Below are 26,957 nucleotides of genomic sequence, written 5' to 3'. Positions count from 1 at the left end.
CTGTGGTAAATTGGTAATGACTCTTCCTGAATTCTGACGTCCCGAGCAGGGATTTTTTTTTTTTTTTTTTTTTTTTTGCTCTGGGTCCGGGACAAGGCTAGGGCTTGGTGCCATATAGCCAGTTTTTTGTAGTTAGATCAGGTGGAGGCGGAGCTTCTGTTTAAAGATCGCCAGCGATGGAGCGGAAGCGATCTCTTGGGGCAGCTTGTTCCAGGGAGTGATGACACGACGAAAGAATGAGAATTTGACAGAGTTTCGTTTTGAGTGGGGGAGATGTAGTTTCAGGGTATTCCCACGCGTGATGGTTGATTTCATTGAGGCGAAATAAGATTGGTCTGGTTGTTGCAATATTTTGTATAAGACCACAAGGTCGAGGTATAATCTGCGAGTTTGTAAATTGGGCCACTTTAAAGCCGATAGGCGGTCAGACCGTTGTAAATCGCGAAGTTGAAACGGGAGTTTGGACGCTCTCGCTTGAACATTGTCAAGGAGAGTGATATCTTGGATGAGGTACGGGTTCCATATACATGAGGCGGACTCCAGTATGGGGCGGATGAAAGTGTTGTATAGGAAGGTGTAGCTGCTCAAGTTTAACCCCGGAAGTTTAGCACGGATCACCGCAATTAAGGAGTTGGCTCGTTTGCATAATGAGGTAACGTGGTTATGGAAATTTAGGTTGGGCGTGATAATTACCCCGAGGTCGCGATGCTCCACTACCCGTTTAATGTTAACGCCAGAGAGGAAGTAGGGGGATGGGTCACTCATTCTTACCGGACCATTAGTGACACTAAGTAGAACAGTTTTGAGTTCAATGAATTTGAGACCATTAAGGCGCGACCACAAGTCAAGGTTAAGTAAGTCTGATTGTAAGTGTTGGACAACGTTAAAAGAGGAAATAGATCGATACAACTTTAGGTCATCTGCGTAGAGACTGCAATGTGATTTTAAGGCCTGAGGGATGTCGTTGATATAAACTAAAAATAGTAAAGGGCCAAGGACACTGCCCTGGGGAACTCCACTTCGAACTGGTAGGGGGTCACTTAAAGTATGTTCGACACGTACCCGCTGAATACGATCCGAAAGAAAGGCCGATAGCCAGACCAATAGGTTATTATTAATCCCATACATTTTTAGTTTGGCCAAAAGGCGATTATGAGGAACTGTATCGAATGCCTTTGAGACGTCTAGGTAAATTATATCGACACGTTTGCCGTTATCGAGAGATTCAATCCAGTTATTAAGGCATGAAAGTAAGTTTGTCACCGTGGACTTGTGTGATAAGAAACCGTGTTGGGCCTCTGTAAGGTGGCGTTGTAGGTGCGAAACCATGGCTTGCCTGATGCATTTCTCCAGAACCTTGCATACTGTGGACGTAAGGCTAATAGGCCTGTAATTTGACGCTACTGATTTTGAGCCTTGTTTTTTGTAAAGAAATGCCCCATAACCTTAGAGAATAATAGTGTTTGTGAGTAAAAATAATGCCACAGATTTTGATAAATAAATATTTATCGAAGTTTCATCTATTCATCTGATTCCCAAACATTTTCCATTTTTCAGTCTTTGGAGCAGTTTTGGACCTTCAATGTTCAAAACTGCTCCAGCTTTGGTTGTAGTGCAACCGTGCAGTCCACAATGACCACTGAATATTGCTTTAATGGAAAACGGTAGGATATGCCCAAGAAAAGGACAACAACATTAAAGCTGATAATATTGAAAGTGGTCCACACTTTCTTTTTTTTTGCTCTTTGTCCGGGAATGGCTTGGGACATATTGCCATAGAGCCATGTAATCTCTTTAATTTAAGTTTTTTTTTTTTTTGCTCTGGGTCCGGGACAAGGCTAGGGCTTGGTGCCATATAGCCAGTTTTTTGTAGTTAGATCAGGTGGAGTCGGAGCTTCCGTTTAAAGATCGCCAGTTGTGTTGAGGTTTTTAATAGTTTATGCTTGAAAATCGCGACTGAATTAGTGGAGACTTGAAGGGGAAACGTTTAATTCATGGTTCACTGTTCACAGTTGTTCACATAGGTCTTCCAGAACTAAAGAATGCAATCAATGAAAATCGCGTGATCGAGTAAGCTATGAGCGTGAAATGCACTTTGTAGCTATTGACTTGTCAGTCCCGTGACTGTAGTTGGCAATAAGCTTCATTGGTTATTCTTTGTTCGGAAAGAAAATAGCGCGATCGTGATTAATGTTTTCATAGTTGAAAATAATAAAATTATTTCGATAAAGAAATTAAACGTTAACCTTATCGCATATAATTCAAGTAAATTTTTGGAAAATTAGAGTCATTGGAGTTGCGTAATGGAAATTTGTTATCTGGTAAGTATCGTAAATTTTGACAGTTTTAGTAAATAGTGTTAAGCCTTGGTCGAAGTCTACGCAGTGGGGAGATTAGATGATAATATCATGCATGGTTTCTACCTTCGGATTGTATTTCGTAAACCAGTAATTAGACAATTACATTACATGATTTTTGACATTTTGGCATGTATCGGGCTTCTTCGATGTAACAGAAATGAATATTATATAGCGCGGTTGTATGTTATGGAAGATTTTAATGTTAAAAGTTAGAACCAGATAGGATAAAGTGTCTTTTTATGAGCATGTACCAAATGTAGTCTAGACCACTTTAAAGTATACGTTTTTACAAAATAACAGGATGAGATGGTATGATAATAGCAGTTTAAATAGGTTGTTTATACTATCTAAAGCCTTATTCAGTAAAAATTTATATGTTGCCCATGCCTTATGTGTAAATAATGGGCAGAATTTTGAGATTGTACGAAAGGTCTTGTCCAGATCAGCTGTCCCTATTCTCCATCGGGTTTCTTTTGAAAGATAGTTGAGGACCATGAAAGAATGTGACACTATTCATAAAAAACCCATGGTTACTTAAGAGAGTGACTCTTCTAATTTAATATTTCATCCTTGATTAACATTTAAAACAAAATGAAAGTATGTGAATTATCCTCGTTCAGGACCACATTTCAACCAACTGTGAACCACAAATGTACTTAATGTTCTGCCATTCATGGGCCAACTTATTATTATTATTATTGAACTTGAAGGAAAGGTTCAGGTGACATAACATTATATCCTAAAAGAATGGCCTTTTTCTAAACATTAAAGGAATAATATTTAAAAAAATAAACGATCTCTTATTGCAAAATAATTAGCATTTGATTAGTCTTAAAAACAATCAAGGACTACTGAGCCATCCGCCATTGGTTTAGCGTCTGCTAAATTGAACCAATTACACCTAATGGGATTGGTTGAATTCTCACAGGCTGAGAGGAGTAAGTGTAAGATGGGGCATAGCCAACTCGATCACGCGCGTAAGAGGTTCGATTTAGCAGACACCATTAAAACCAATGGCGGATGGCTCAGTAGTCCTTGTTTTTAAGACTAGTTAAATGCCAATTATTTTGTAATAAGAGATCATTTACTTTTTTTCATATTTTTAGAAAAATGCCATTCTTTCAAAGCATTATGTTATGTTACCTGAACTTTTCTTTCAAATATAGGCTTATTATGCCTACGTTTTTAGATATAGTCTGCTACCACGAACTTTCTCGTGACGTCACACCCTCGTATCTCTTACTTCGGTTTTGGCGTCCATATTGTCATAAGTCGTCAGCTCAGGCCATACAATTTAGACTACCAATATTGACGTCACAAACAAAATGGTGCCATGAGCCCGGGAAGAATGACGTTACATAACTGAAGTATTAAGAGGATACAGAGTGTCATCCTTCTTCCGTTATCCCCTTCTGGTGAAACCCATACTCTAGTATATCGAATTTCATAAATCCCTTTAAATGGATGTACACTGTTATGTAGGGGCGGGGCCTAGATAAAGCTTATCTTCCATCAGATAGAGCTCTACTGGGCATGCGTGAAGAATTTCGTAGAGTTATCAATTCAGTTGAAACCAATAATTCAAGAATGATTTTTGGCTTTTTTATTTTAGCGCTTGGAGTAAGAATAATTGAATATCTGAGCAATGTCAACTAGCGCCCCCACTTCCGCGGACGCTTGCCTGAGTATCGTGCACAGTTTAATGTGTCATCGTCAAGGTGGCGAATCGGAAAGTTTCTCTAAACGAGCTATCGAAAGTCTGGTCAAAAAATTAAAGGAAAAAAGGGACGAGCTTGACAGTTTAATAACGGCCATAACTACAAATGGCGCACATCCTAGTAAATGCGTCACCATTCAACGGACACTCGACGGTCGCTTGCAGGTAATGTTAAAATAATGTTTTTTCAATGTTTTAGTTCATTGTGTGCAGCCAAGTGTTGCTAGTGCAATTCAAGCGTTATCTAAAACAGACTGAAAAGCTTTTAGTCGTGCCTGATTCAATAATTATTCAGTAACAGGGTTGCCATAGTACCTGGAAATCCTGGAAAAGTCAGGGAGTTTGAAAAAGGGTGTAAAAAGTCTGGGAAGAGTCAGGGAATGTGAAAAAGGGTGTAAAAAGTCTGGGAAAAGTCAGGGAATGTGAAAAAAGGTGTAAAAAGTCTGGGAAAAGTTCAGGGAATCTGAAAAAGGGTGTAAAAAGTCTGGGAAGAGTCAGGGAATATGAAAAAGGGTGTAAAAAGTCTGGGAAGAGTCAGGGAATATGAAAAAGGGTGTAAAAAGTCTGGGAAAAGTCAGGGAATATGAAAAAAGGTGTAAAAAGTCTGGGAAAAGTTCAGGGCATATGAAAAAAGGTGTAAAAAGTCTGGGAAAAGTCAGGGAATATGAAAAAGGGTGTAAAAAGTCTGGGAAAAGTCAGGGAATGTGAAAAAGGGTGTATAAAGTCTCGGAAAAGTTCAGGGATATGAAAAAAGGTGTAAAAAGTCTGGGAAAAGTCAGGGAATATGAAAAAGGGTGTAAAAAGTCTGGGGAAGAGTCAGGGAATATGAAAAAGGGTGTAAAAAGTCTGGGAAAAGTCAGGGAATTTGAAAAAGGGTGTAAAAAGTCTGGGAAGAGTCAGGGAAAATGAAAAAGGGTGTAAAAAGTCTGGGAAGAGTCAGGGAAAATGAAAAAGGGTGTAAAAAGTCTGGGAAGAGTCAGGGAATATGAAAAAGGGTGTAAAAAGTCTGGGAAAAGTCAGGGAATATGAAAAAGGGTGTAAAAAGTCTGGGAAAAGTCAGGGAATATGAAAAAGGGTGTAAAAAGTCTGGGAAAAGTCAGGGAATATGAAAAAGGGTGTAAAAAGTCTGGGAAAAGTCAGGGAATATGAAAAAGGGTGTAAAAAGTCTGGGGAAGAGTCAGGGAATATGAAAAAGGGTGTAAAAAGTCTGGGAAAAGTCAGGGAATTTGAAAAAGGGTGTAAAAAGTCTGGGAAAAGTCAGGGAATATGAAAAAGGGTGTAAAAAGTCTGGGGAAGAGTCAGGGAATATGAAAAAGGGTGTAAAAAGTCTGGGAAAAGTCAGGGAATTTGAAAAAGGGTGTAAAAAGTCTGGGGAAGAGTCAGAGGATATGAAAAAGGTTGTAAAAAGTCTGGGAAAAGTCAGGGAATGTGAAAAAGGGTGTAAAATGTCTGGGGAAGAGTCAGGGAATATGAAAAAGGGTGTAAAAAGTCAGGGAATATGAAAAAGGGTGTAAAAAGTCAGGGAATATGAAAAAGGGTGTAAAAAGTCAGGGAATATGAAAAAGGGTGTAAAAAGTCAGGGAATATGAAAAAGGGTGTAAAAAGTCAGGGAATATGAAAAAGGGTGTAAAAAGTCAGGGAATATGAAAAAGGGTGTAAAAAGTCTGGGAAAAGTCAGGGAATATGAAAAAGGGTGTAAAAAGTCTGGGAAAAGTCAGGAAATATGTAAAAGGGTGTAAAAAGTCTGGGAAAAGTCAGGGAATATGAAAAAGGGTGTAAAAAGTCTGGGAAAAGTCAGGGAATATGAAAAAGGGTGTAAAAAGTCAGGGAATATGAAAAAGGGTGTAAAAAGTCTGGGAAAAGTCAGGGAATATGAAAAAGCGTGTAAAAAGTCTGGGGAAGAGTCAGGGAATATGAAAAAGGGTGTAAAAAGTCTGGGGAAGAGTCAGGGAATATGAAAAAGGGTGTAAAAAGTCTGGGAAAAGTCAGGGAATTTGAAAAAGGGTGTAAAAAGTCTGGGGAAGAGTCAGAGGATATGAAAAAGGGTGTAAAAAGTCTGGGAAGAGTCAGGGAATTTGAAAAAGGGTGTAAAAAGTCTGGGAAAAGTTCAGGGAATATGAAGAAGGTGTAAAAAGTCTGGGAAAAGTTCAGGGATATGAAAAAAGGTGTAAAAAGTCTGGGAAAAGTCAGGGAATGTGAAAAAGGGTGTAAAAAGTCTGGGAAGAGTCAGGGAATATGAAAAAGGGTGTAAAAAGTCTGGGAAGAGTCAGGGAATATGAAAAAGGGTGTAAAAAGTCTGGGAAAAGTCAGGGAATATGAAAAAGGGTGTAAAAAGTCTGGGGAAGAGTCAGGGAATATGAAAAAGGGTGTAAAAAGTCTGGGAAAAGTCAGGGAATTTGAAAAAGGGTGTAAAAAGTCTGGGGAAGAGTCAGAGGATATGAAAAAGGGTGTAAAAAGTCTGGGAAGAGTCAGGGAATTTGAAAAAGGGTGTAAAAAGTCTGGGAAAAGTTCAGGGAATATGAAAAAGTCTGGGAAAAGTTCAGGGATATGAAAAAAGGTGTAAAAAGTCTGGGAAAAGTCAGGGAATGTGAAAAAGGGTGTAAAAAGTCTGGGAAGAGTCAGGGAATATGAAAAAGGTTGTAAAAAGTCTGGGAAAAGTCAGGGAATGTGAAAAAGGGTGTAAAATGTCTGGGGAAGAGTCAGGGAATATGAAAAAGGGTGTAAAAAGTCAGGGAATATGAAAAAGGGTGTAAAAAGTCAGGGAATATGAAAAAGGGTGTAAAAAGTCAGGGAATATGAAAAAGGGTGTAAAAAGTCAGGGAATATGAAAAAGGGTGTGAAAAGTCAGGGAATATGAAAAAGGGTGTAAAAAGTCAGGGAATATGAAAAAGGGTGTAAAAAGTCAGGGAATATGAAAAAGGGTGTAAAAAGTCAGGGAATATGAAAAAGGGTGTGAAAAGTCAGGGAATTTGAAAAACGGTGTAAAAGGTCAGGGAATATCCGTTGCATATCTACTTGAGAAAATGTGTAGTCTCGGCCAACTAGTCGCACCAGTTCAAATACGACCAGCGTCGATTTGGCAGAATGAATGGTTCAAATACGGGACAATGATAACGTAAAATAGGCCTACATTCACTATTTCTGATAGTTCCTAATAAAGTTTTTATTAACTACTGTATAGTAGTTTCAATTAAAAACTGTGATAAAATTAGCATAATTGTACGTAAGTACAAAGCTGATGATAAATAAGAAATTTTTAAAGGCTGCATGCATTCTTCCTTTTCTGTTAGAGTTAAGTTTGAAAATTGGTAAGGGAAATTGGCTTTAGATGGTCAGGGAAAACCTGGAAAAGTCAGGGAATTTTGAAACGAAAAATCTGTGGCAACCCTGCAGTAGGGCTGTGTGGATAGTGATTTTTAAAACTGAATCGAACTGTAAATTTCCTATCGGATTAGAGTACTCGTTCAAACAAATGTTACTCTTTTTTTCAAAAAATCAGTTCTAGTACTGTTTTACCAGACGAATATTCGTTTCGAAACGATTAATCGTTTTAGCAGTACTAGTATTTTCAAAACGAGTGCTCGAAAATTTGATTACTCCGTTTTATCAGACGAATATTCTTTTCAAAGCGAGTAATATTTCTCAAAATGCATGTAGTAGACTAAAACTATTGCAGTTCCCGCATAGAATGGAATTTTTCTTTCTCTCTGGTTCCTACGCTAAGACTAAGTATGGCGTAAGAGAAAAACAAAACACCGCGAACTGCGCAATCGCGTTGAAATGAATTAAATAATAACCGCTTGGTATTCTAGGAGAGCGGTAGCTCTCTTAGATAAGACTTCATACTGCCTCTAATGTACAAGGAAAGTTATTTGATTGGATGTAGCTTTTTTTATGGTGTGTTAACTGTTTTGAAAAAATTCTACACAACTACAATCCGGGTCCTTAATACGTGGTTAAAATTTCTAATAGTTTATTTTATAAAAATTAAACTTGCTAATATGTGATGTGACCATAGCTCCTCCCATTTTCAATTGAATTCTCGTTTTCTGTTCGAATTTAACGTCATGGAAACAATTACTCGGTTTAGGGAAATGCATTTGTATTCGAATTTAATTTCAAATATTCGTTTTTCTCAAAATGGCAAATTCGATTTGTCGAATCGAATATTCTTATTTGAATTAAACGAATACTATTCGAAAGTTCGAGTATTGGCATTAAAGGGAATGCGAATTTACAATTTCATATCATATTTTCCCACGAAAGTGGTATTATGTTACACTTTCGAGTCTATACTTTCAAAATATCAAGTTTTTAATATAATTGAATTATTAAAGTTTCTATTTTTAAAGTCCATTGAAAAATCACGAAAACTCTGCAGTTTCCATATATCAATGATTTTGTCTTGTCGAGTTTGTTCGCCCGTTTCATGACATCACTATGACGTCAGGGGAAAAAAGCGCGGGAATCCTATACGCGGCGTCTCGAGCTTCTCGCCAGTCTAAACTCTGGGTCTGATAGCCGAGAGAGTGGCACCATCTGACGTGAAGAAATATACCTGTGACGTCAAACTACTGGAAAGGTTTTAGTTTTTCATAAAAAGTGGATTTGAAATAATTTCATATGAAACATTTCCAAATGCATATTGCAGCCAAATAAGCAGCAGAAATCGGAGGGAGAATTAAAAGCTTGATATTTTTGAATTCACAGAAATTAACTCGATCTTTTGTTATGTAAATCAGACGTTTTTCAAACGAAGATTCTCATTCGCTTTAAGAAACGGGGATGGATTGGAGGAAATTTCACTAGCCCCTTCATTGCGCACTATCTGTAATTGTTTAATTAATTTAAAATTGATTAAAGGTGGCTGGGCGTAAAGGATTTCCTCACGTGATATACGCTCGTATTTGGAGGTGGCCCGATTTGCACAAAAATGAACTGAAGCACGTAAAATACTGTACATACGCGTTTGACTTGAAATGCGACAGCGTTTGCGTTAATCCATATCACTATGAAAGAGTTGTTTCTCCGGGAATTGGTAAGCATTTTTTAAAACCATATTTATTGTTTTTTTTTGTTTTTTTTTGTTTTTTTTTGCAGTAAATTATAATGATTTATTATTATAAATTATTTTTTTTAGACTTATCAGGACTAACGTTACAACATTCAGGTGAGTGAATTAATGTTCTTGAAGTTGTAGGCCTAGTTTTTCATTTGGATAGCACTGAACTGAACTGAACTGTGTGGTGGGGCATGTTGCTGGATTGCCATCCAATATATGCTTGTTCTCCTTGTTCACGCTTTCCTTGATAGATTTGCTTTAAATTCGCTCTGAACTATTTTGAACTGCGCTTTTCTTTAAGGGTTTGGTTGCTTGTAAAGGCTTAATAACGAACTTGTAAAGCTTTCAGTTTCATAATAACAAATGTGTAGTTAAAATAAATGCTTAAAGGGAGGGTGAAGTGGAAAATCAAGTGATTTTTTTTATCGATTCTTCTACTAATTATAAGACCAGCCTGCATAGTGAAACATTCAGGAAATACAGTCTCCGAATGATTTTAAAATTCAAATTAGGTTCAGATTTTAAGGATAATTTTACACAAGGGCTGCCGACCAATCGCGTAACGCCCTGCCTTTTTGTAAACAAAATTCTCGTGGCACGCTCCGTGTCGAATGAAATTTATCACGAGATTTGATAAAATTATGGCGTGTGACATGGAGCGTGCCACGAGAATTTTGTTAAACAAATATGGCAGGGCGTTACGCGATTGGTCGGCAGTCCTTGTTTAAAATTATCCTTTAAATCTGAACCTAATTGTAATTTTAACATCATTCGGAGACTGTATTTCCTGAATGTTTCACTATGTAGAGTGGTCCTACAATTAGTAGAAGAATCGATAAAAAATCACTTGATTTTCCACTTCCCCCTCCCTTTAAAGGAAAAGCTACGGTATCGGGTCCGAGTGACGGTAGTTTCTCGCGCGTTTGCAGTCTTATTTAAATTCATATCTCAAGTATTATTTCTTTTTATATTAACTATAATATTCAAAGAATTAAGCCGGGAAAGAAGAAAACCACGCCTTCTATAAAACGCGTGTTCACTAGGGGAACATAGAAATGACGTAAGAGATTGTAAATTGGGTCATTCCATGTGATATGAGCCAAGTCGTTAACCATGGGTTGGCGGATTTAGATGAAATTTGGCACAAATGATCCTGTGGCAATTATAAAAGAAAAACCGGAACAGTTTCAAAAAAAAATTCAGCGGTTTACTTTTTACGTCAAAATTTGTAACACCCCAGAAAAACGGTGTTTCTCAAAAGTCATTTTGGTACCTTTTAGAAAGTCTGCAATAACTTTCTAGTTTTCTGTGCGAATTCAAACAGATTTGCATACAATACGTAATATAACCCAGGAAACTTATTAAGCCACTCAAAATTAGCTTATCTAGTTTCGTTCACGAGTTACAAAAGCATTTTTGAGAAGAAATAAATTTTCGGGGGTCTCGTTTTTGGGCCTGTGGGGAAAAACGTTCAACTCGAAAAATCTTATAAAATATCCTGAGTTATAGAGCTCGAAGAGACCTTTCTAATGGTGTATTCATATATTAGAGTATTTGATTGCTTAGAGCCTAAATTTTTAATTTAAATAAACACAAATTTTCAAGGGATGAAAGCGATTTCAAGCTGAAATCTGCTCACATGGCCTAAGAAAATCGACGAGTGCTTTGTCCCACTTAATAATATTATGCGCGTATTACCCGCGAGCCACAGGCTTCTAGCAATTCTAGAAGATACTATAAACTAGATGATGATTGCCATAAGCAAGTTCAAAAAATATTTCATACTTTTAACTTTTTATCTAAACGTAATTTACCATTAAAGTAAATAAATATTTTATTTTTTGAAGCAAAATTTGTGTTTATTTAAATTAAAAATTTACGCTCTAAGGAATCAAATACTCTAATATATGAATACATCGTTAGAAAGGTCTCTTCGAGCCCTATAATTCATGATATTTTATAAGATTTTTCGAGTTGGAAGTTCTTCTCCATAGGCCCAAAAACGAGTCCCCCGAAAATTTACTTTTTCTCAAAAATGCTTTTGTAACTCGTGAACGAAACTAGATAAGCTAATTTTGAGTGGCTTAATCAATTTCCTGGGTTATAATACGTATTGTATGCAAATCTGATTGAATTCGCGCAGAAAACTAGAAAGTTATTGCAGACTTTCTAAAAAGTACCAAAATGACTTTTGAGAAACACCGTTTTTCTGGGGTGTTGCAAATTTTGACGTAAAAATTAAACCGTAGAACTTTTTAAATACTATTCCGGTTTCTCTTTTCTTATAGCCACAGGATCATTTGTGCCAAATTTCATCTAAATCCGCCGACCCCATGGTTAACGACTTGGCTCATATCACATGGAATGACCCGTTTACATGCTCGAAAATGATGCGCGTAATACTAGTACGCTAATTTCTGGCCCCTAGAGGCCTAGTCTACAATACCCCCTCCATGATGCTAGGGTGGTACGTACCTAAGACCATTAAGCACAGATGGACAAGATTTGAGAGACATGTGACGCGTGGTTCTTTTAGAGCAGCGCCTCTAGCGCCACTTTTCGACCAATATTAAACGTTTTTCGACTCAAACCATAGTCACAACATGATACATGAGTCGTAGTAAAGTTTCGGGACTCTCCCGCTAGGGGCGGCAACAGGCGATGCCATTAGAAAAACTGGGTTTAGCTTATCATTCCAGACTTCCAATCCATCTGTGTTTAATGGTCTTAAGTGGTAGCAGAGGCTAAAGATAGACTCTAACGTTCTTTGTTACGTACATTAATCCGTTTTTGTCTTTGCTAATTATTATGTACTTGCTCTTAATTTTGCCATAATTTTTATAGAAATGTATAGAGAGATATATAATGATATGCCAACTCTTGAGAGTATAATAACCGATATGCTTAATACCGATTGTAATACGCATGAGCTGCCTGAACGTAGTTGTAAGCCAATTTAAGAAAACAACTCTAATTGCAGATTGAAATTTGAAACTAAACTCGGTAGTGTTCGTATTATTATTATTATTATTAGATTCCGTGGCATCGTCCGATGGACAATCTTCGTCAGTCAGTATGTTTGGTCAAGCGGAGAGTCGCTTGGTCAAGAACGAGTTTGGTGAAATGGAATGTGGTCCGAGTGGGATGCAAACCATTCAACATACTCCTCAAACGGTACAGCATCATCCGCCTCAACCTCAACCGAGTAGCGATCCTTTCGGGCGAGGGTTGCTTCAACAAACAGCTCCTCCTACAGCGGCTGCGGCCGCGGCGGCGGCCATTGTAGCTACATCGGGACCAACATCCCCTAATTCGACAATTCAACATCCGCCGCAGATATCTCAAACGGCAATGCCCACTGGTGCGCAGACGCAAACGACTCAAATGGTTAGCGCCTCTAGTTCCGTCACTGGAGGAGGAGGCGCACAAGTGTTGCCGTCTCAAGCGAATAGCAGTTCGTTAAACAGCCAGACTCAGTCGTTTTTTCATCAAACTGCCGAACCTTCTCCTGTCCCTCAAAGTACTTTAACTTGTTCTTTCTTTCTTGCTTTCTCTCGTTGCTTGATGTTGCGTACCAATATGTTTTTTCTTTGGTTTTCGTTCTGTTTGTTGCAATTTGCAGTTGAAAGTAACGCAAGTTTGAGTCAAACTGTCGCTCCATTAGTTTCGCAGAATGGGATGAATGGTATCAATCAAAGTCACACGACTCCAGTCAATCAAGCCTTTAACGTTAACAGTAAGTGTGTCTTTTGCTTATCTTTATTCTCCTGGACAGTGTTGTTGAGACTACAGTGTTTGTACAAACGTCTAAGACTCGAGTACGTGTCAGGGAAATTTATTGGTTTAGAGGAATAATTTTGGGAAACACAATTAGGGAATTAAATGGAATAGATTATTCCTGTGATTATTTGTAGAGAATTAAACGCAAAGGGGCATGTTTAAAGCATGGGTTAACTAACGCCACCTAGCAGCAGCTACTATCCCTAACAGGAATCTCTAAGAAAATTGGACCAAATGTCACGTGTCCTTATAACGTCAAAATTAAAATCCCGCCTGAATTGGACGCCGCCATCTTTAAAATCCGCAAAAATCTGGTTTTTTTTTTGCCCAGAGATGGCGCTTTTTGGGTTAAATAAATTGGGGGAATGAAGACGGAAATCGAGGAATAATTCGGAACATGTAGTTGGCGATAGAAATACATGGGAAACACGGTTAGTGAACAATCCCTAGCGTTAGTTAATCCATGTTTTTTAGAGGATGCAAGCTATTGGCTCTATACATAGCCCCCTGAATCACGCGACTCGCGGACGCAGGCTGCTCGCGCTATAGAAGCCCGTCCAATGGGCCTTAAAACGCGTATCAAGCATTTTAAGCCGAAAATCAAAGCCGTCAGCTTTTAACATGGTCGTCTATGGGAGGAACACCGTTTTTTGGCCCTAATTTGGCAAATAATGGCTCAAATCTCTTGAAATTTTAATCGGATGTGTAAAATAAGGTTTGTGATTTTTGTGCAAAATTTCAAAAGATTATATCGCATAGTTTTCTTGTAAAAAAAATTAAAACTTAGACAAAAATCAAAGCCGTCAGCTTTTAACATGGCCGTCTATGGGGGGAACTTAGTTTTTTGGCCCTAATTTGGCAAATACTGGCTCAAATCTCTTGAAATTTTAATGAGAGGTGTAAAATAAGGTTTGTGATTTTTGTGCAAAGTTTCAAAAGATTACATCTTGTAGTTTTTTTGTAAAAAAAAATTGAAATTTAGCCGTCTATGGGGAACCAGGTTTTTTGCCCCTAATTTTGAAAATACTGACTCAAATTTCTTGAAATTTTAATGCGAGGTGTACTGAAGGCATATTAATGACCGAGCGATGTTTGAAAGCTCTAAAACCAATAGTTTTTTCCCTGAAATTCAATAAAGCTTTGTTTGTACATGAGCACAACCATTATTCATTTTAAATTTCCCGGTAAGGTTTCGGCGCGAAATATTGGTGAGAAAAACTGGTTACTAGCTGTTGAAACTGGTTTTCACTTTACCTCCCACTCTTCTTCCACCTTCAATCCTCCATCCTTCCAGAGAGAATTTGTAATTTTCTTGTGATAATAAAAAATTCATAAGCACATACAATTTGTTATAATTCCTGAAATGCTAATTAGTGTCCACAGTTAGAAGTTCCCTAGATTTATATTTGTATGGTTAAAGCATTAAAATCTTAGAAGTAGGTTCGTTTTCCCTTCAAATAGTTGGGAAATTTCAGTTAGAATAACTTTGTGTCAGCTATGAATTTTCCTCTTAAAATTAAACTGAACCACATCAGTTCATTGGCAAGCACCTGAATTCCGTATGTTAATTCCTATCTTTTCAATAGCATCTAAGAAGAAATGATTATCATATAGGTTTTTGACAAAACACGCTCTGAAAAAAGCCGACAGGTGTCAAAGGTCACCGGAAGCAATCTAGTTCTTCTGGTTGTGCTCATGTACAAACAAAGCTTTATTGAATTTCAGGGAAAAACTATTGGTTTTAGAGCTTTAAAACTTTGCCCGATCATTAAAAATCCTTCAGTACACCTCTCATTAAAATTTCAAGACATTTAAGCCAGTATTTGCCAAATTAGGGCGAAAAAATGGTGTTCCTTCCATAGACGGCCATGTTAAAAGCTGACGGCTTTGATTTTCGGCCAAGTTTTAATTTTTTTACAAAAAAACTACAAGATGTAATCTTTTGAAACTTTGCACAAAAATGACAAACCTTATTTTACACATCTCATTAAAATTTCAAGAGATTTGAGCCAGTATTTGCCAAATTAGGGCCAAAAACTTAGTTCCTCCCCATAGCCGACCATGTTAAAAGCTGACGGCTTTGATTTTCGGCTAAGTTTTAATTTTTTTTACAAAAAAACTACACGATATAATCTTTTCAAACTTTGCACAAAAATCACAAACCTTATTTTACACATCCGATTAAAATTTCAAGAGATTTGAGCCATTATTTGCCAAATTAGGGCCAAAAAACGGTGTTCCTCCCATAGACGACCATGTTAAAAGCTGACGGCTTTGATTTTTCGAGCAAAAATCCCCGATACGCGCTTTAACATAGGAAAATAATTCTTTGGGCGGGCTTCTATAGCGCGAGCAGCCTGCGTCCGCGAGTCGCGTGATCCAGGGGGCTATGCTCTATAGGAGAGGCCAACTAATAGGCCCTCGAAGCGTCTAAAACGGACTTGAGACTTGCCCTAAAGCGGAATATCAACTCGGGGAGGAATTTTTGAAATATTTCGAACTGTTTCTAGAGGAATGGTAGTACAGAATGAAAAACTTAGGCCTTGCCTTGCTGTGTGCATATGAAACATCCAGTTACCCAGAAACATAGACTATTCCTATATTAACATGGGTGAAGAGAACTTTATAGGGCGTTCCCCCAAAACTGAATATTCGAGATTTCGCTGTACCACAAGTTTATGTGAATGCGCGTGAGGAAATTTGTTTTCAGGCTATAGGCTAGGCGACTCCCTATCTCGGGCGACAGCTTATTCTGTATATACTCTGTTACAACATCGGTTGTCAGCACGCGTAAAACTAGGTCTCTAGGGAACGTAGCTTTTGTACGTGCTGTCAAGAGACGAAAAACTTCAGGATCTTTCGGATTTAAAATATCCGCCAGTTTTTTTAGCTCGAGTGCACGGACCTCTAGGCCTTAGTTTCAAATACGTGTAGTAGGTAGGCTGTAGGCAATTTCACACGTATTTGAAACTAAGGCCTAGAGGTCCGTGCACTCGAGCGAAAATAAACCCGCCGATATTATAAATCCTGAAGATCCTGAAGTTTTTCGTCTCTTGACAGCACGTACAAAGCTAGGTTACATAGAGACCTAGCTTTACGCGTGCTGACAACCGATGTTGTAACAGAGTATATACAGAATAAGCTGTCGTTCGAGATAGCGAGTTGCCTATCCTATAGCGTGAAAAGAAATTTCCTCACGCTCATCCTTTATCCATTGTGAAAAGTATTGAAGAACTAAGGCTTAGGCTTAGACCTAATCTTAATCGTAATGTTATTACTAAGCCTAGGTTGAAACTTCAACCTCTTACATAATGAAAATATTTTTCCATCGCACTTTGAATATCGCAATCGATGTTTTTTCTGTTCACCACTATACAAAAAATATGTTGAGAAATTGCCATTTATCATATATTGTACTATCTAAAACTTCGAGTACTCAAATTGATCTTGATACAAATTTTCGATATTTTTGCATTAAAAGAGTACTATGAACCAAATCCTTCAGTGCAATTTTGCAACCAAGCACTTCAGCAATAATACTTGACCATTTTATTTTGCTCACTTGTAACTATGCCTACAATCTTTTGAATTTAAAGTCATATAAAAACGCCAAGAAATAACGCGCTGATACAAGTTCATTAGCCACCAACTGTCACTTCCGAAGTCTGTTAGTGTTAGTGGTTAATTACTTTCGTCGACGTAGATATTCAACAATCGTGTAGATCCCGTCAATGAATGTGGCCCCCCAGCTTCAGGAGTCGTGCAAGTTTGACTACCAAAAGTGAAAATTTGGTTTTTTTGGTTTTAAAGGGGTGTTCCAAAGGGTTCGCGCGGCCCTTAACACGCCATTGCCACTACTTTTCGGATTTTCCATGACAGGGGTCCCACAGGTCATGGAAAACCTGGAAAAGTCATGGAATTTCAAAATGAACGGGATGATTTTGAGCCGCAAACGTTCTACAACACTTTGCCCAAGTTATGATTAGTGTAGTTTACGGATGACCCCTTAATTAAAGTAGCATTTTGTTTCAGACGTTTCTTAATTAATTTTAAGGGGTCATCCATTAAACACTCAAATCATGACTGGCAAACAGTATAGCCCCTTGGAACAAAATGTTATGCAACATTTTCGACTGAAAATCGCCCTTAGAACCCTCTGTACTTCAGTACTGCTACCCTTTTTCGAGCACCGCCTTTATTTAGTAGACGAAATGATAAAACAATTACTGAACTTTTACTCGTCACCGTCCTTTTAAATTATGGTTTGCTTAGTATAGTGGGAATTAGTGGCGAAGTCTATTGACAGTTTTACGTCATTTCTTCAAAATACGTCTGAACATGCAATAGCAAAAAGTCCTCTCAAAGATTTCTATCTACAACATTAATTGCCATGACTTGTATCTAGAGAGTTGTCTAAAATCCATGAAACACTTTTAACTATTAGATTCTACTAATTGGACCAGTAGTGGTGCTGGAACGTTAACGTACACTCAAACTATGGTTCCTCCTACATTACCAGAAAACTCTTCTCGCTCTCAGCATCCAGGATACTGTAAATACTTATCTTTTACCCTTAATTTCGATGGTATTAAAATTAATTGTTAACTGTTGCTTAATTGTCACTTTGTATGTAGGGCCTCATCACAATCAACTTCAGCATGATATGACTCTTCAAGGTAACCTTTCCAGTCAACCAGGTAATATTCTTTTCGTATTTTGTACAATTCCCAAAAGTAATTTTCTAATTTACGACAATGATAATGTTTAATTGCTATAGTTTAATTTGTATATTGATTAATATAATCCTGCGTGTAAATTGAATTTAATTCATAGCTCCAGAGTATTGGTGTTCAATCGCGTATTTTGAGCTCGATCAACAAGTTGGTGAAACGTTTAAAGTTCCGTCAACTTACACTAGCGTCATTATTGATGGATACGTTGATCCATCGGGTGGCAACAGGTTTTGCTTAGGTGCCCTCTCCAATGTTCATCGAACGGAACAAAGTGAACGGGCGAGGTATATTTGATTCGTTTATTAATTATTTGGTTTTTACCAAATTGAACAATTGTCTCTTGTGTTTGTTATGTATGGCCTCCTAAGATATTTTCCATAAGTTTGTAAGTGGTTACTGAGAGCTTTTCATGAAGTGACGTAGATGAAACATAGATTTTCGTAAAGGGACGTCTGGTGAGGTGATGTCAAAGGCTTAGTATAGACAAAATAGGAAGATGGACTGTACAGTCGAGTGTAGTGTAGTCAATTCTCGCTTGTCGTTCTCGAACTGTCTCTCAATAAGTCTCTAGCATTACGAAGTATAGGTAGTGTCATACTCATGGAACACATGGTTATGTTTTAGCTGTCAGCTGTGTTTCATAGAGTCACGTAATTCTATACGTATAAGAAATCTCTTATGAGTAGTTATGTCGCAGTAAGGCATCGTCATAAGTTTATAAGATATGTTATGCTTCGTAATGCTAGAGACTTACTGAGAGCTAGTTCAAAACGACGCGAGATTTGACTACACTCGACTGTACAGTCCATCTTCCTATTTAGTCTGCACTAAGCCTTTGACAACGCCTCACCAGGCGTCGCTTTACCTCGAATCTATGACGTTTCACCTACGTCACTTCATGACAAGCTCTTAGTAACCAGTGACAAGCCCATGCAACATATCTTAAACACACGTGGTAACGTCAATATACAATGTGATAAATTTGAATAGGTTGCACATTGGGAAAGGTGTACAATTAGATCTCAGGGGGGAAGGAGACGTATGGTTAAGGTGTTTAAGCGATCACAGTGCATTTGTGCAAAGTTATTACCTGGATAGAGAAGCTGGAAGAGCTCCGGGAGATGCTGTCCATAAGATTTACCCAAGTGCCTATATTAAGGTAATGCACTCTTTACAGGGGATATATATTAAGTTTACTTACACGTATAGATATTGTTCTAGGTGTTTGATTTAAGACAGTGTCACAGACAGATGCAACAGCAAGCCGCGACAGCTCAAGCGGCAGCTGCTGCCCAGGCAGCGGCGGTTGCTGGTCATATACCTGGTCCAGCTTCTGTTGGTGGAATTGCTCCAGCCATTAGTAAGGACATTTTTTTAAAGAGCCCATGCGTGTTTTCTCTTGAATGTTGGTCGTGTTTGGTTTGCACATGCTGAAGTTTTATTTAAGGCAGGACGACCATTTTGGGTGGTGTTTGCCGACAAAACTACGTGTGCATTTCTTAGTTGTGTTCTCAGCAGACACACCATTATTTTTACGCTTTGGTGCATGCATTTTTATAAAAATTAACGTCATAGCAAACTTAAACTAATTAGTGACCTCAAAACACCTCAGGACACTTTCAGCTCAGACCAGCTAACCATGGACAGGCAATCCTTGTTAAAACGCGTTAATGAATCTTAGGCCTAGCACTCGCCTTCACACGTCTACCGACTGCAATTAGCAATTCACTTGGGTTTGGTGATAAACACTGCAGGGTTCATACAAACCTGGAAAAATCAGGGAAATAAATAGTTGACAAAAACCTCAGCGAAATTTAGAATATTTAGTAAAATTCAGGGAAATCAGGGAAATTTTTGTCAAAACAGGGGTCGAGTAATTGAGCAAAATGTTCATAAAAATACCCTCCTTAGGATTAACATTACACTATACTTTGGAGGCTCATAACTCTGGTTATATTAGAGATACGGGGATGTCCTTTGAGTATGTTATAGTCCTATTTGCCCCCCCCCCTCCTTCGTTAACATTTGCTCCATGGGATACCCCATATACGGGAAAAACCTGGAAAACTCAGGGAAGTATATGGGGAAAAAAAATTTATTTCTAAAAGTTGTATGAACTTTTGTTTGAGCTTTTGGGTTCAACTTGGGTTGAAGTTCATTAGTGTTCATTAACGTTTTCCTCAAGCGATCGCCTAAGGACATGCAAGTCCCTAGACATAGTGCACTGGTTTCTTTTGCTGTAGCTTTGTACTGTAATTAGGAAACACGTATCGCCAAGAATACATACAGCTAACAGCAATCATTGTGTAGCCATTTTCTCAACACATCTAGGCGGGTTTTGTGCAAAAAGCTAGACTAATTATTATATATGACGAATAATCTATTTCGCTGCGTAATGTACATTCCGCGCGCCTAGGAATTCTCTTTGCTACCAACCAATAAAATCACAGAATTATGTGACGGACTGCTCTCAAGTCAGGCCCACAAAGCCCGCATAGAAAATAACATGAGAGGTATGGAATAGAATTGTTCCTGATATCGCGCAAGTGTCTTGTATGTGTTCAATGCAAAGCTTTCCTTGAAATATGACGAAATACGCACGTTTTGTGTTATTCTTCTCTTTGGTTATGATTTTTGGCAAATCACAACCACTTACGTTAACCAAAGTCTCTGTTTACTTGCATTTTCTTCATAATTCTAACCTTCTGCGGGGATAAAATGCTGCAATAATTGTGCAAAAACGATGACATATGTTGCTAAATACACAATTTACTCTCAACAGTTCCAGGGTTGTCAGCGGCGGCGGGGATTGGAGTCGATGATTTACGACGTCTCTGTATTCTTCGATTGAGTTTTGTGAAGGGTTGGGGCCCTGACTACCCCAGGCAAAGCATCAAAGAAACTCCTTGTTGGATCGAGGTTCATTTACACAGGGCCCTTCAGCTTTTAGACGAAGTTCTTCATACCATGCCTATTCATGACCCGAGACCTCATGAATAGTTTTTCATTCATTTTTTTTGGTTCCTCGTATATACGCTTTAAATGGTTAATTTTTTAAGATCTTTAATTAAATTCGTAGACAATCTGTATGTATCTTTCAGGTGAACTAAGGCTTAATACGAAGAGACTTTAGCCTAAGCCTAAACCTAAACCTAAACCTACAGTTTTTAATTTCTCCTGAACTTTTTTTCTTATCGCAAGTTTTTGCGGACAAGCAATGACTTTATTCTAATTTTAATTATTTTATCAATTATACTATTTTGATTTTAATTACATTACATTAAACTCTGGGATATGATTGACAGTTTCGTTTTTAATCGTGAAATTCTTGGAAACGGATTAGTGGTTCCGGGAATGGTAAAATAGGTTCGAAAATATTTGTGAAACTTTATCAAAATGTTTCCGTTGATTTTTTTTTTTTTAATCGAGTTGATGATATTATGCAAAAATGTGCATTTGCTTAGGCCTTGGCAAACGTGGTCAGTCTGCAGAAACTTGTGAAATTCAGAGCAATTGTCGCATTGCCCAAGGTTTTTTCGGTAGAACAAAGAATTGAACACGAAAAGTTAAAGAATAAAAGGTTATAAAATGGGAAGTTAGTACACGCATAGCAGATTGCGCTTAGGCCTTGGCAAACGTGGTCAGTCTGCAGAAACTCGTGAAATTCAGAGCAGTTGTCGCATTGCCCAAGGTTTTTTCGGTAGAACAAAGAATTGAACGCGAAAAGTTAAAGAATAAAAGGTTATAAAATGGGGAGTTAGTACACGCAAAGCATATTGCGCTTAGGCCTTGGCAAACGTGGTCAATCTGCAGAAACGCGTCTGAAGGGACCTGAAGGAATAGCACGCAATTATAAGACAATTGTTAGTGAAATATCTCACAAATGATCTAAATGAGGTCCATTTTGGATTAGTTTCAATCTTAACTAACCGCGGAACTATTGGTTCACAGTGCCATTGGATTAGCGCGTGAAATTCTTGGACCATTCAACAATTCGGGCTCAGACGTTTTAAATCAGTCCATCGGCTTGCTAGAAATGGTCAACAGCTTATGAACAAAAAATATCAAATTTGCAGTTTAGTTTCCTTATTTTGAGATTGCACAAATTACAATTAGATTGAATGAAACCAAAGGCTGGAATTTCCTGAAAATTTGCTATCTTTTAGCCTAGTGTTAACAAATTTGTATATCGGTTAAGAAAATTACCTGAAATGTTTTGGTAGGGTTTCCTAACATATTCTTGAGCTTATTTTACGATTCTTAAACGATTTAAGTCTGTCTGTACTTCAAATTCAAAGTCAGTTCATCCGCAAAGACTTGAGCAAAGAAATTAATGTTTCATGATGACAAGTATCGTTCAGATTAACTGAACTGAACTGTATTGGCTCGATCTTTCTTTATTCGTCAGAGTTTCATTCATTTAGTCACAATGCGCGAATCGCGATTTTCATATAATTTTTTTTTTAATTAAACTTTAGACACCGTATTCATGTTGAAATGAATACGAAATTGATTCTTTTATTATTGAACAATTAAGCCTGGTAAGAAGCCATTTTGAGAAGGTGGCTTAAAATCCTTTTGTCTAGTTGTAAATATTTTGAAATTGGTGCCAATTTGATGTAGAGACGTTGTTTGTTGTTAATCAGAGATAATTTTCATGAAAAGCGTAGTAAGAAAAGTTATAAACCAAAGTTTTAATTAATTAATTAAAAAAAGTGAAATTTTTACTAAGTAGGAATAGATATTTTTTTGTCTCTTAAAATAATGATGATGATGATCCTGAAAAGGTATTTTGAACAAGCGAAAGTTTTTACGCTTGTACTCAAAATTGTACTGTATTTTGTATTCGTAGTATTAATGTGCGTGTATTTTCAATATGCGATGAATTTTTTTATGATCCGGGACAATTGTTATTAATTAATTTTCTGTTTTAATTTTTTTACTATTAAATATCTTGCATAATTTTGTATACAAGGTGATCACGATGCGTTAATTATGCATTAAATCTTGCCTCCATTTAGTTGCTGCTCGTAGAACTTCAGGACTTAGCGTCAGTTTGGTAGTCTTCCCCCTCTCCCCCATCTTTGTTGTGTTAGTATTGACAGGTAGGTATTCTTGTGCACCGTGTTAACAACGATTTTGGTGGTAAATTAAGTTTATCGTGCAGATTTCAGTTTTAGTGCACAATATTAACGAAATAAAGTCCCAGGGCTTTGTTGCATCAGAAAAAAACCAATTTTTCATAATATGATCACTAGATGACGGCAACCTGAACCCTTATTGGTCCTAAATAGAGGTATTTTAAACTTTAAATTTTTTAAAAAGAAGGCAGGGCATTACGCGATTGGTCGGAGGTGCTAGCTTCAAATTATCTATGAAATCTCAAACTAATTTGAATTTTAAAGTCATTCGGAGGTTTTTCATGGATGTTTCACTATGCAGATCCCTTTTATAATTAGCTGAAGAATCAATCAATTCAAATTTCACCCTCCCAGTCGATATAAATTTGTTATTTACAAAATGTTTCGTTCTTCTTACTAAATTAGCTGATTGGTTTATGGAAATGCGCCCCCTCCTAGGCTCCTCCCAATCTGTCGTGTGGGTTTAAAGGCACCATAGACCATTATATTTTTACTCGCATATGAAATTTACGCACCCTACAATTGGGAATTGCGCAGATACAACAATTTCAAAACTGTCGTGAAATCTCCTCCCCCCCCCCCCGAAAATCATCAAAGTGATGTCAATTTTGGAAAAGTTGAAACCTCATTAACGACGGGAATGTGTTCATTTGACACCTTGGAATCATTGGTTCAGGTTGCCGTCTTATCGCCCAATAGTAAAACTTTTAATTTATTATATGAAGTTTTCGTAACCCTTATACTTCACATTAAATTAAGACTTTTACCGAAAAACGTGTATAACAACCTCTAGGGCAATAGACATTTACGTTAAAGCGAATGTCGGCTCCTGCGATGCCCCTAACATGCTGGCTAATATTCGAAATACCAATTTTACCTTGCCAAGGGCAGGAACCAATCAAAAGTGACTCGCCCAAAGGGGCGGAGCTAAAATTATCCTTTCCTTTGCCAAGCTTAGATGGCCTGTCAACTCCACCCCTAGATCGATTCTTGGAGCATCTAGTGACATTTAATTGAACTAAACGACTTTTACCTTGCCAAGTTCAGGAACCAATAAAAAGTAACTCACCCAAAGGGGCGGAGCTAAAACTAGCCTTTCCTTTGCCAAGCTTAGAGGCCCAGTCAACTCCACGCCTAGATCGATTCTGGGAGCATCTAGTGACATTTAATTGAACTAAACGACTTTTACCTTGCCAAGTTCAGGAACCAATAAAAAGTAACTCACCCAAAGGGGCGGAGCTAAAACTAGCCTTTCCTTTGCCAAGCTTAGAGGCCCAGTCAACTCCACGCCTAGATCGATTCTGGGAGCATCTAGTGACATTTAATTGAACTAAACGACTTTTACCTTGCCAAGTTCAGGAACCAATAAAAAGTAACTCACCCAAAGGGGCGGAGCTAAAATTATCCTTTCCTTTGCCAAGCTTAGATGGCCTGTCAACTCCACCCCTAGATCGATTCTGGGAGCATCTAGTGACATTTAATTGAACTAAACGACAGAAGTTTTTTGTACATTCATGTTTTTCAGTTAAAACCTTAAATTCTATTAACAGAATTTTGGTTAACTATTAATTTTAACAGCCTTGATAAATCAAAATTAGCATAGCAACAGAAATATCTAGCAGATGATTACGTCGTTTATGTAAGATATTTAATAGGAATCACTTTTACGGTTATAACCTTCATTTTTTTTTAGGCTAAACAGGTGACGTCACGTTAATAATGCTCCGTTTAAGCCTTTGTAAATAATACATTTTCAAGTTCAACAATTGTCCCACCTAATTAAAAAAAATAATTAAAAATCAATTAAGTGATGCCTTTATTTTTCGGTGCTCTCGTGTAAATCTTTTTCTACGATATCACACACAAAAATAAAAATTAATAATAAAAATAATTTAAATAAATAAAACTTTAGCTCGACTGTCGTAAAATAATAATTAATGTAAGGTCATTTAAACTATTTTAATTTTAATTAAATTCAAAGTTATAGGAAGTAATTAATTAATTAAGATATAAAAATAATTTTTATTTTTGCTGTATAATATTAATATAGTAAAAATAATGATAACCGTTTGGTCCTGTTGCAAACGAATTAGCTTTACTTTTTCATAAATTGCAAGTGAAAATTGCAGCTCTATTTTCGAAACAAAAGAAAAAATGGTAATACTTTTTTAGAAACGTAAAAGGCTATTATTAAAAAAATAATTGGCTTATCAAAATTGTTAAAAAAAAATTAATTAATAATTAAAACATAGTTTTTGCTCATAACGATAAATATTAATGAATTGTAAATTGAATATACTTAATGATTGAAATTGAAATTAATACTTTAAAAAAATTTAAAATAATGTTTAACCGAAACCAAATATGATAATACCCGATAAAAAAGAAAGTCTTATTCAAAGTCTATTTTTGGTAACAAAATTAAAAATAAATTTTTCGGCGTTGACTCGATCGTGAACGAATATGACATTAGTGAAATTCCGGAAGTCAAATCGAATCAATTCAATTCAGGATTAAAGTGTACAAAATTTGGTATAGATTTTTCCCGTAAGTTACGTACGCCTTTTTAATCAGCTGATTGTAGTATTATTTGAAATTTATTTGGACACCGTCATAGATAGGGAGACAAATCATTGGGTACAATTAACCACTAACAGCCAAATTCAAAAACGTTTCATAGCTTGGTTTGCGTGTAGCTTGATTTAATTGAAGCTTAAAAAACGTCATTATGACGTCATCCTGGTATAGGTTTGAGGAACTATCACAATGACAGTCATGCTCCAAAAGTAGCGACATCTATTCACAATGATAGTCATTCTGCAAAGGTAGTGACATCTCATGGTATCTAGCAGATAATAACGACCTAAGCCTTGGCGATGGCACTATAGCATTAATTATAAGCTAAAGCGCGGGTCACGTGATTTCCCTACAAGTTGACTTTCCTGTCGAACTCCAGTTTTGGCTTGGTGAATGGTGGAGGTATTTGTGGGCGGGATTTATAAGTGCACTTATAAGCCCCGCCCACTAGCCTTCGCTAAGCCATAACTGGAGTTCGTAAGTAAAGTCAACTTGTAGTTTAACCACGTCACCCGCGCTTTGCTGCAAGAAACGCAAGAAAATGGCGGTTGATATTAAAAGAATGAAACGCAAAAACACTTGTTGATGTTTTTCAATTATTTTCAAGAACGGTAAACAATGGTTTGATAAGGAATATTAACGAAACATAATTAACATAACATAACTGTTTGTTGACGTGTTGTTCAGAGTAAACATGAACTCTGCATGCCAACTGCAACTTGATACGTCAAACCTTTCGTCATCGAGCAACTAAACATTAAGTTGGTATATTGAAAACTAACTGCAATGCACGCAAATTTTGGTGCTAAAAATATTTCGATCATTCATTCGAATTTTGTTATATGCAGTATATTTGTAAAACCGCATTAGCAGAGTTTATTTTTCAATTTATGCATACCAATTACATGCAAAACCAAAATTATGCATTGTCAATATTGAGGGTTGAAAGCAGAGTTGAAAAACTGGGTTAAATTTAGGTTACAAAAGCAACTGTAATTTACTTGTAAGGCACTTTAGGATTTACAAATTTACTAACAAGTTTGAAATTTCTAACAAATATTAACGAAAACCCCTCGATTTTTAACAATATCTCAGTTCTACAGGTTCCGTGAGACGTTTTCCGTTTTTATTTCAGCTTAATTAATTTAATTACCGGTTAATTATTAGCCTGTTCAGATTATAAGCTGAAATATTAGATCTATCGAATCAAATTGGCTTTTTAACCAAAATATTCTTTAATTACGTATTTCACATTGAGATTTAAAACTATGAAATTTCTATCGCCATTTGTGTTAATTTGCAAATGATATATCTCTTAAAAACGCAGTGTAAATGCTCCATTATATACACATCATCATATTTGTAAAAAGATATTTGACCAAATTTTCCACTAAAAATCTGTTAACAAACTTGTTCTTACGTTGGTCCATTTTGTATAATTTTTAAGCCATTTGAAAAAAAAATAATAAAATTTAAGTTATGAAAGATTTCATGTTATCATAAATTGACTATCTACCATTAAGTCTACGTGTCTAAATGGTACTGAAGAGGATTAGTCTGTCCTCTCGATCTGTCTCACTCCCAATT

The 26,957-nt window shown here is 37.0% G+C and overlaps 1 protein-coding gene across 2 annotated transcripts; it reads left to right on the top strand.

Moving 5' to 3' along the window:
• The first annotated feature begins 2,130 nt into the window (after positions 1–2,130).
• Positions 2,131–26,857, top strand: Med (Smad/Smad4 homolog Medea). Of its 2 annotated transcripts, none has more exons than XM_089836562.1 (12): positions 2,131–2,321; positions 3,973–4,242; positions 8,941–9,115; positions 9,218–9,247; positions 12,174–12,659; positions 12,804–12,875; positions 17,364–17,471; positions 17,554–17,616; positions 17,753–17,936; positions 18,643–18,811; positions 18,874–19,012; positions 20,435–26,857. In XM_089836562.1, the coding sequence occupies exons 2-12, from the start codon at positions 4,006–4,008 to the stop codon at positions 20,650–20,652; spliced, it is 1,881 nt and encodes a 626-aa protein (XP_089692688.1). In that variant the 5' UTR covers positions 2,131–2,321; positions 3,973–4,005; the 3' UTR covers positions 20,653–26,857. The 2 variants fall into 2 exon arrangements, with proteins under 2 accessions (XP_089692688.1, XP_089692687.1); XM_089836561.1 differs by having other exon boundaries at positions 12,762–12,875.
• The last annotated feature ends 100 nt before the right edge of the window (positions 26,858–26,957 follow it).

The sequence above is a fragment of the Phalangium opilio genome, unplaced genomic scaffold (genome assembly GCF_054372755.1).
Source record: "Phalangium opilio isolate 3A_F unplaced genomic scaffold, DU_Popi_V2 ptg000042l_1, whole genome shotgun sequence".
NCBI classification, from domain to species: domain Eukaryota; kingdom Metazoa; phylum Arthropoda; class Arachnida; order Opiliones; family Phalangiidae; genus Phalangium; species Phalangium opilio.
The sequence above is the reverse complement of the archived record's forward strand: the minus strand, read 5'-3'. Positions and strand labels throughout refer to the sequence as shown.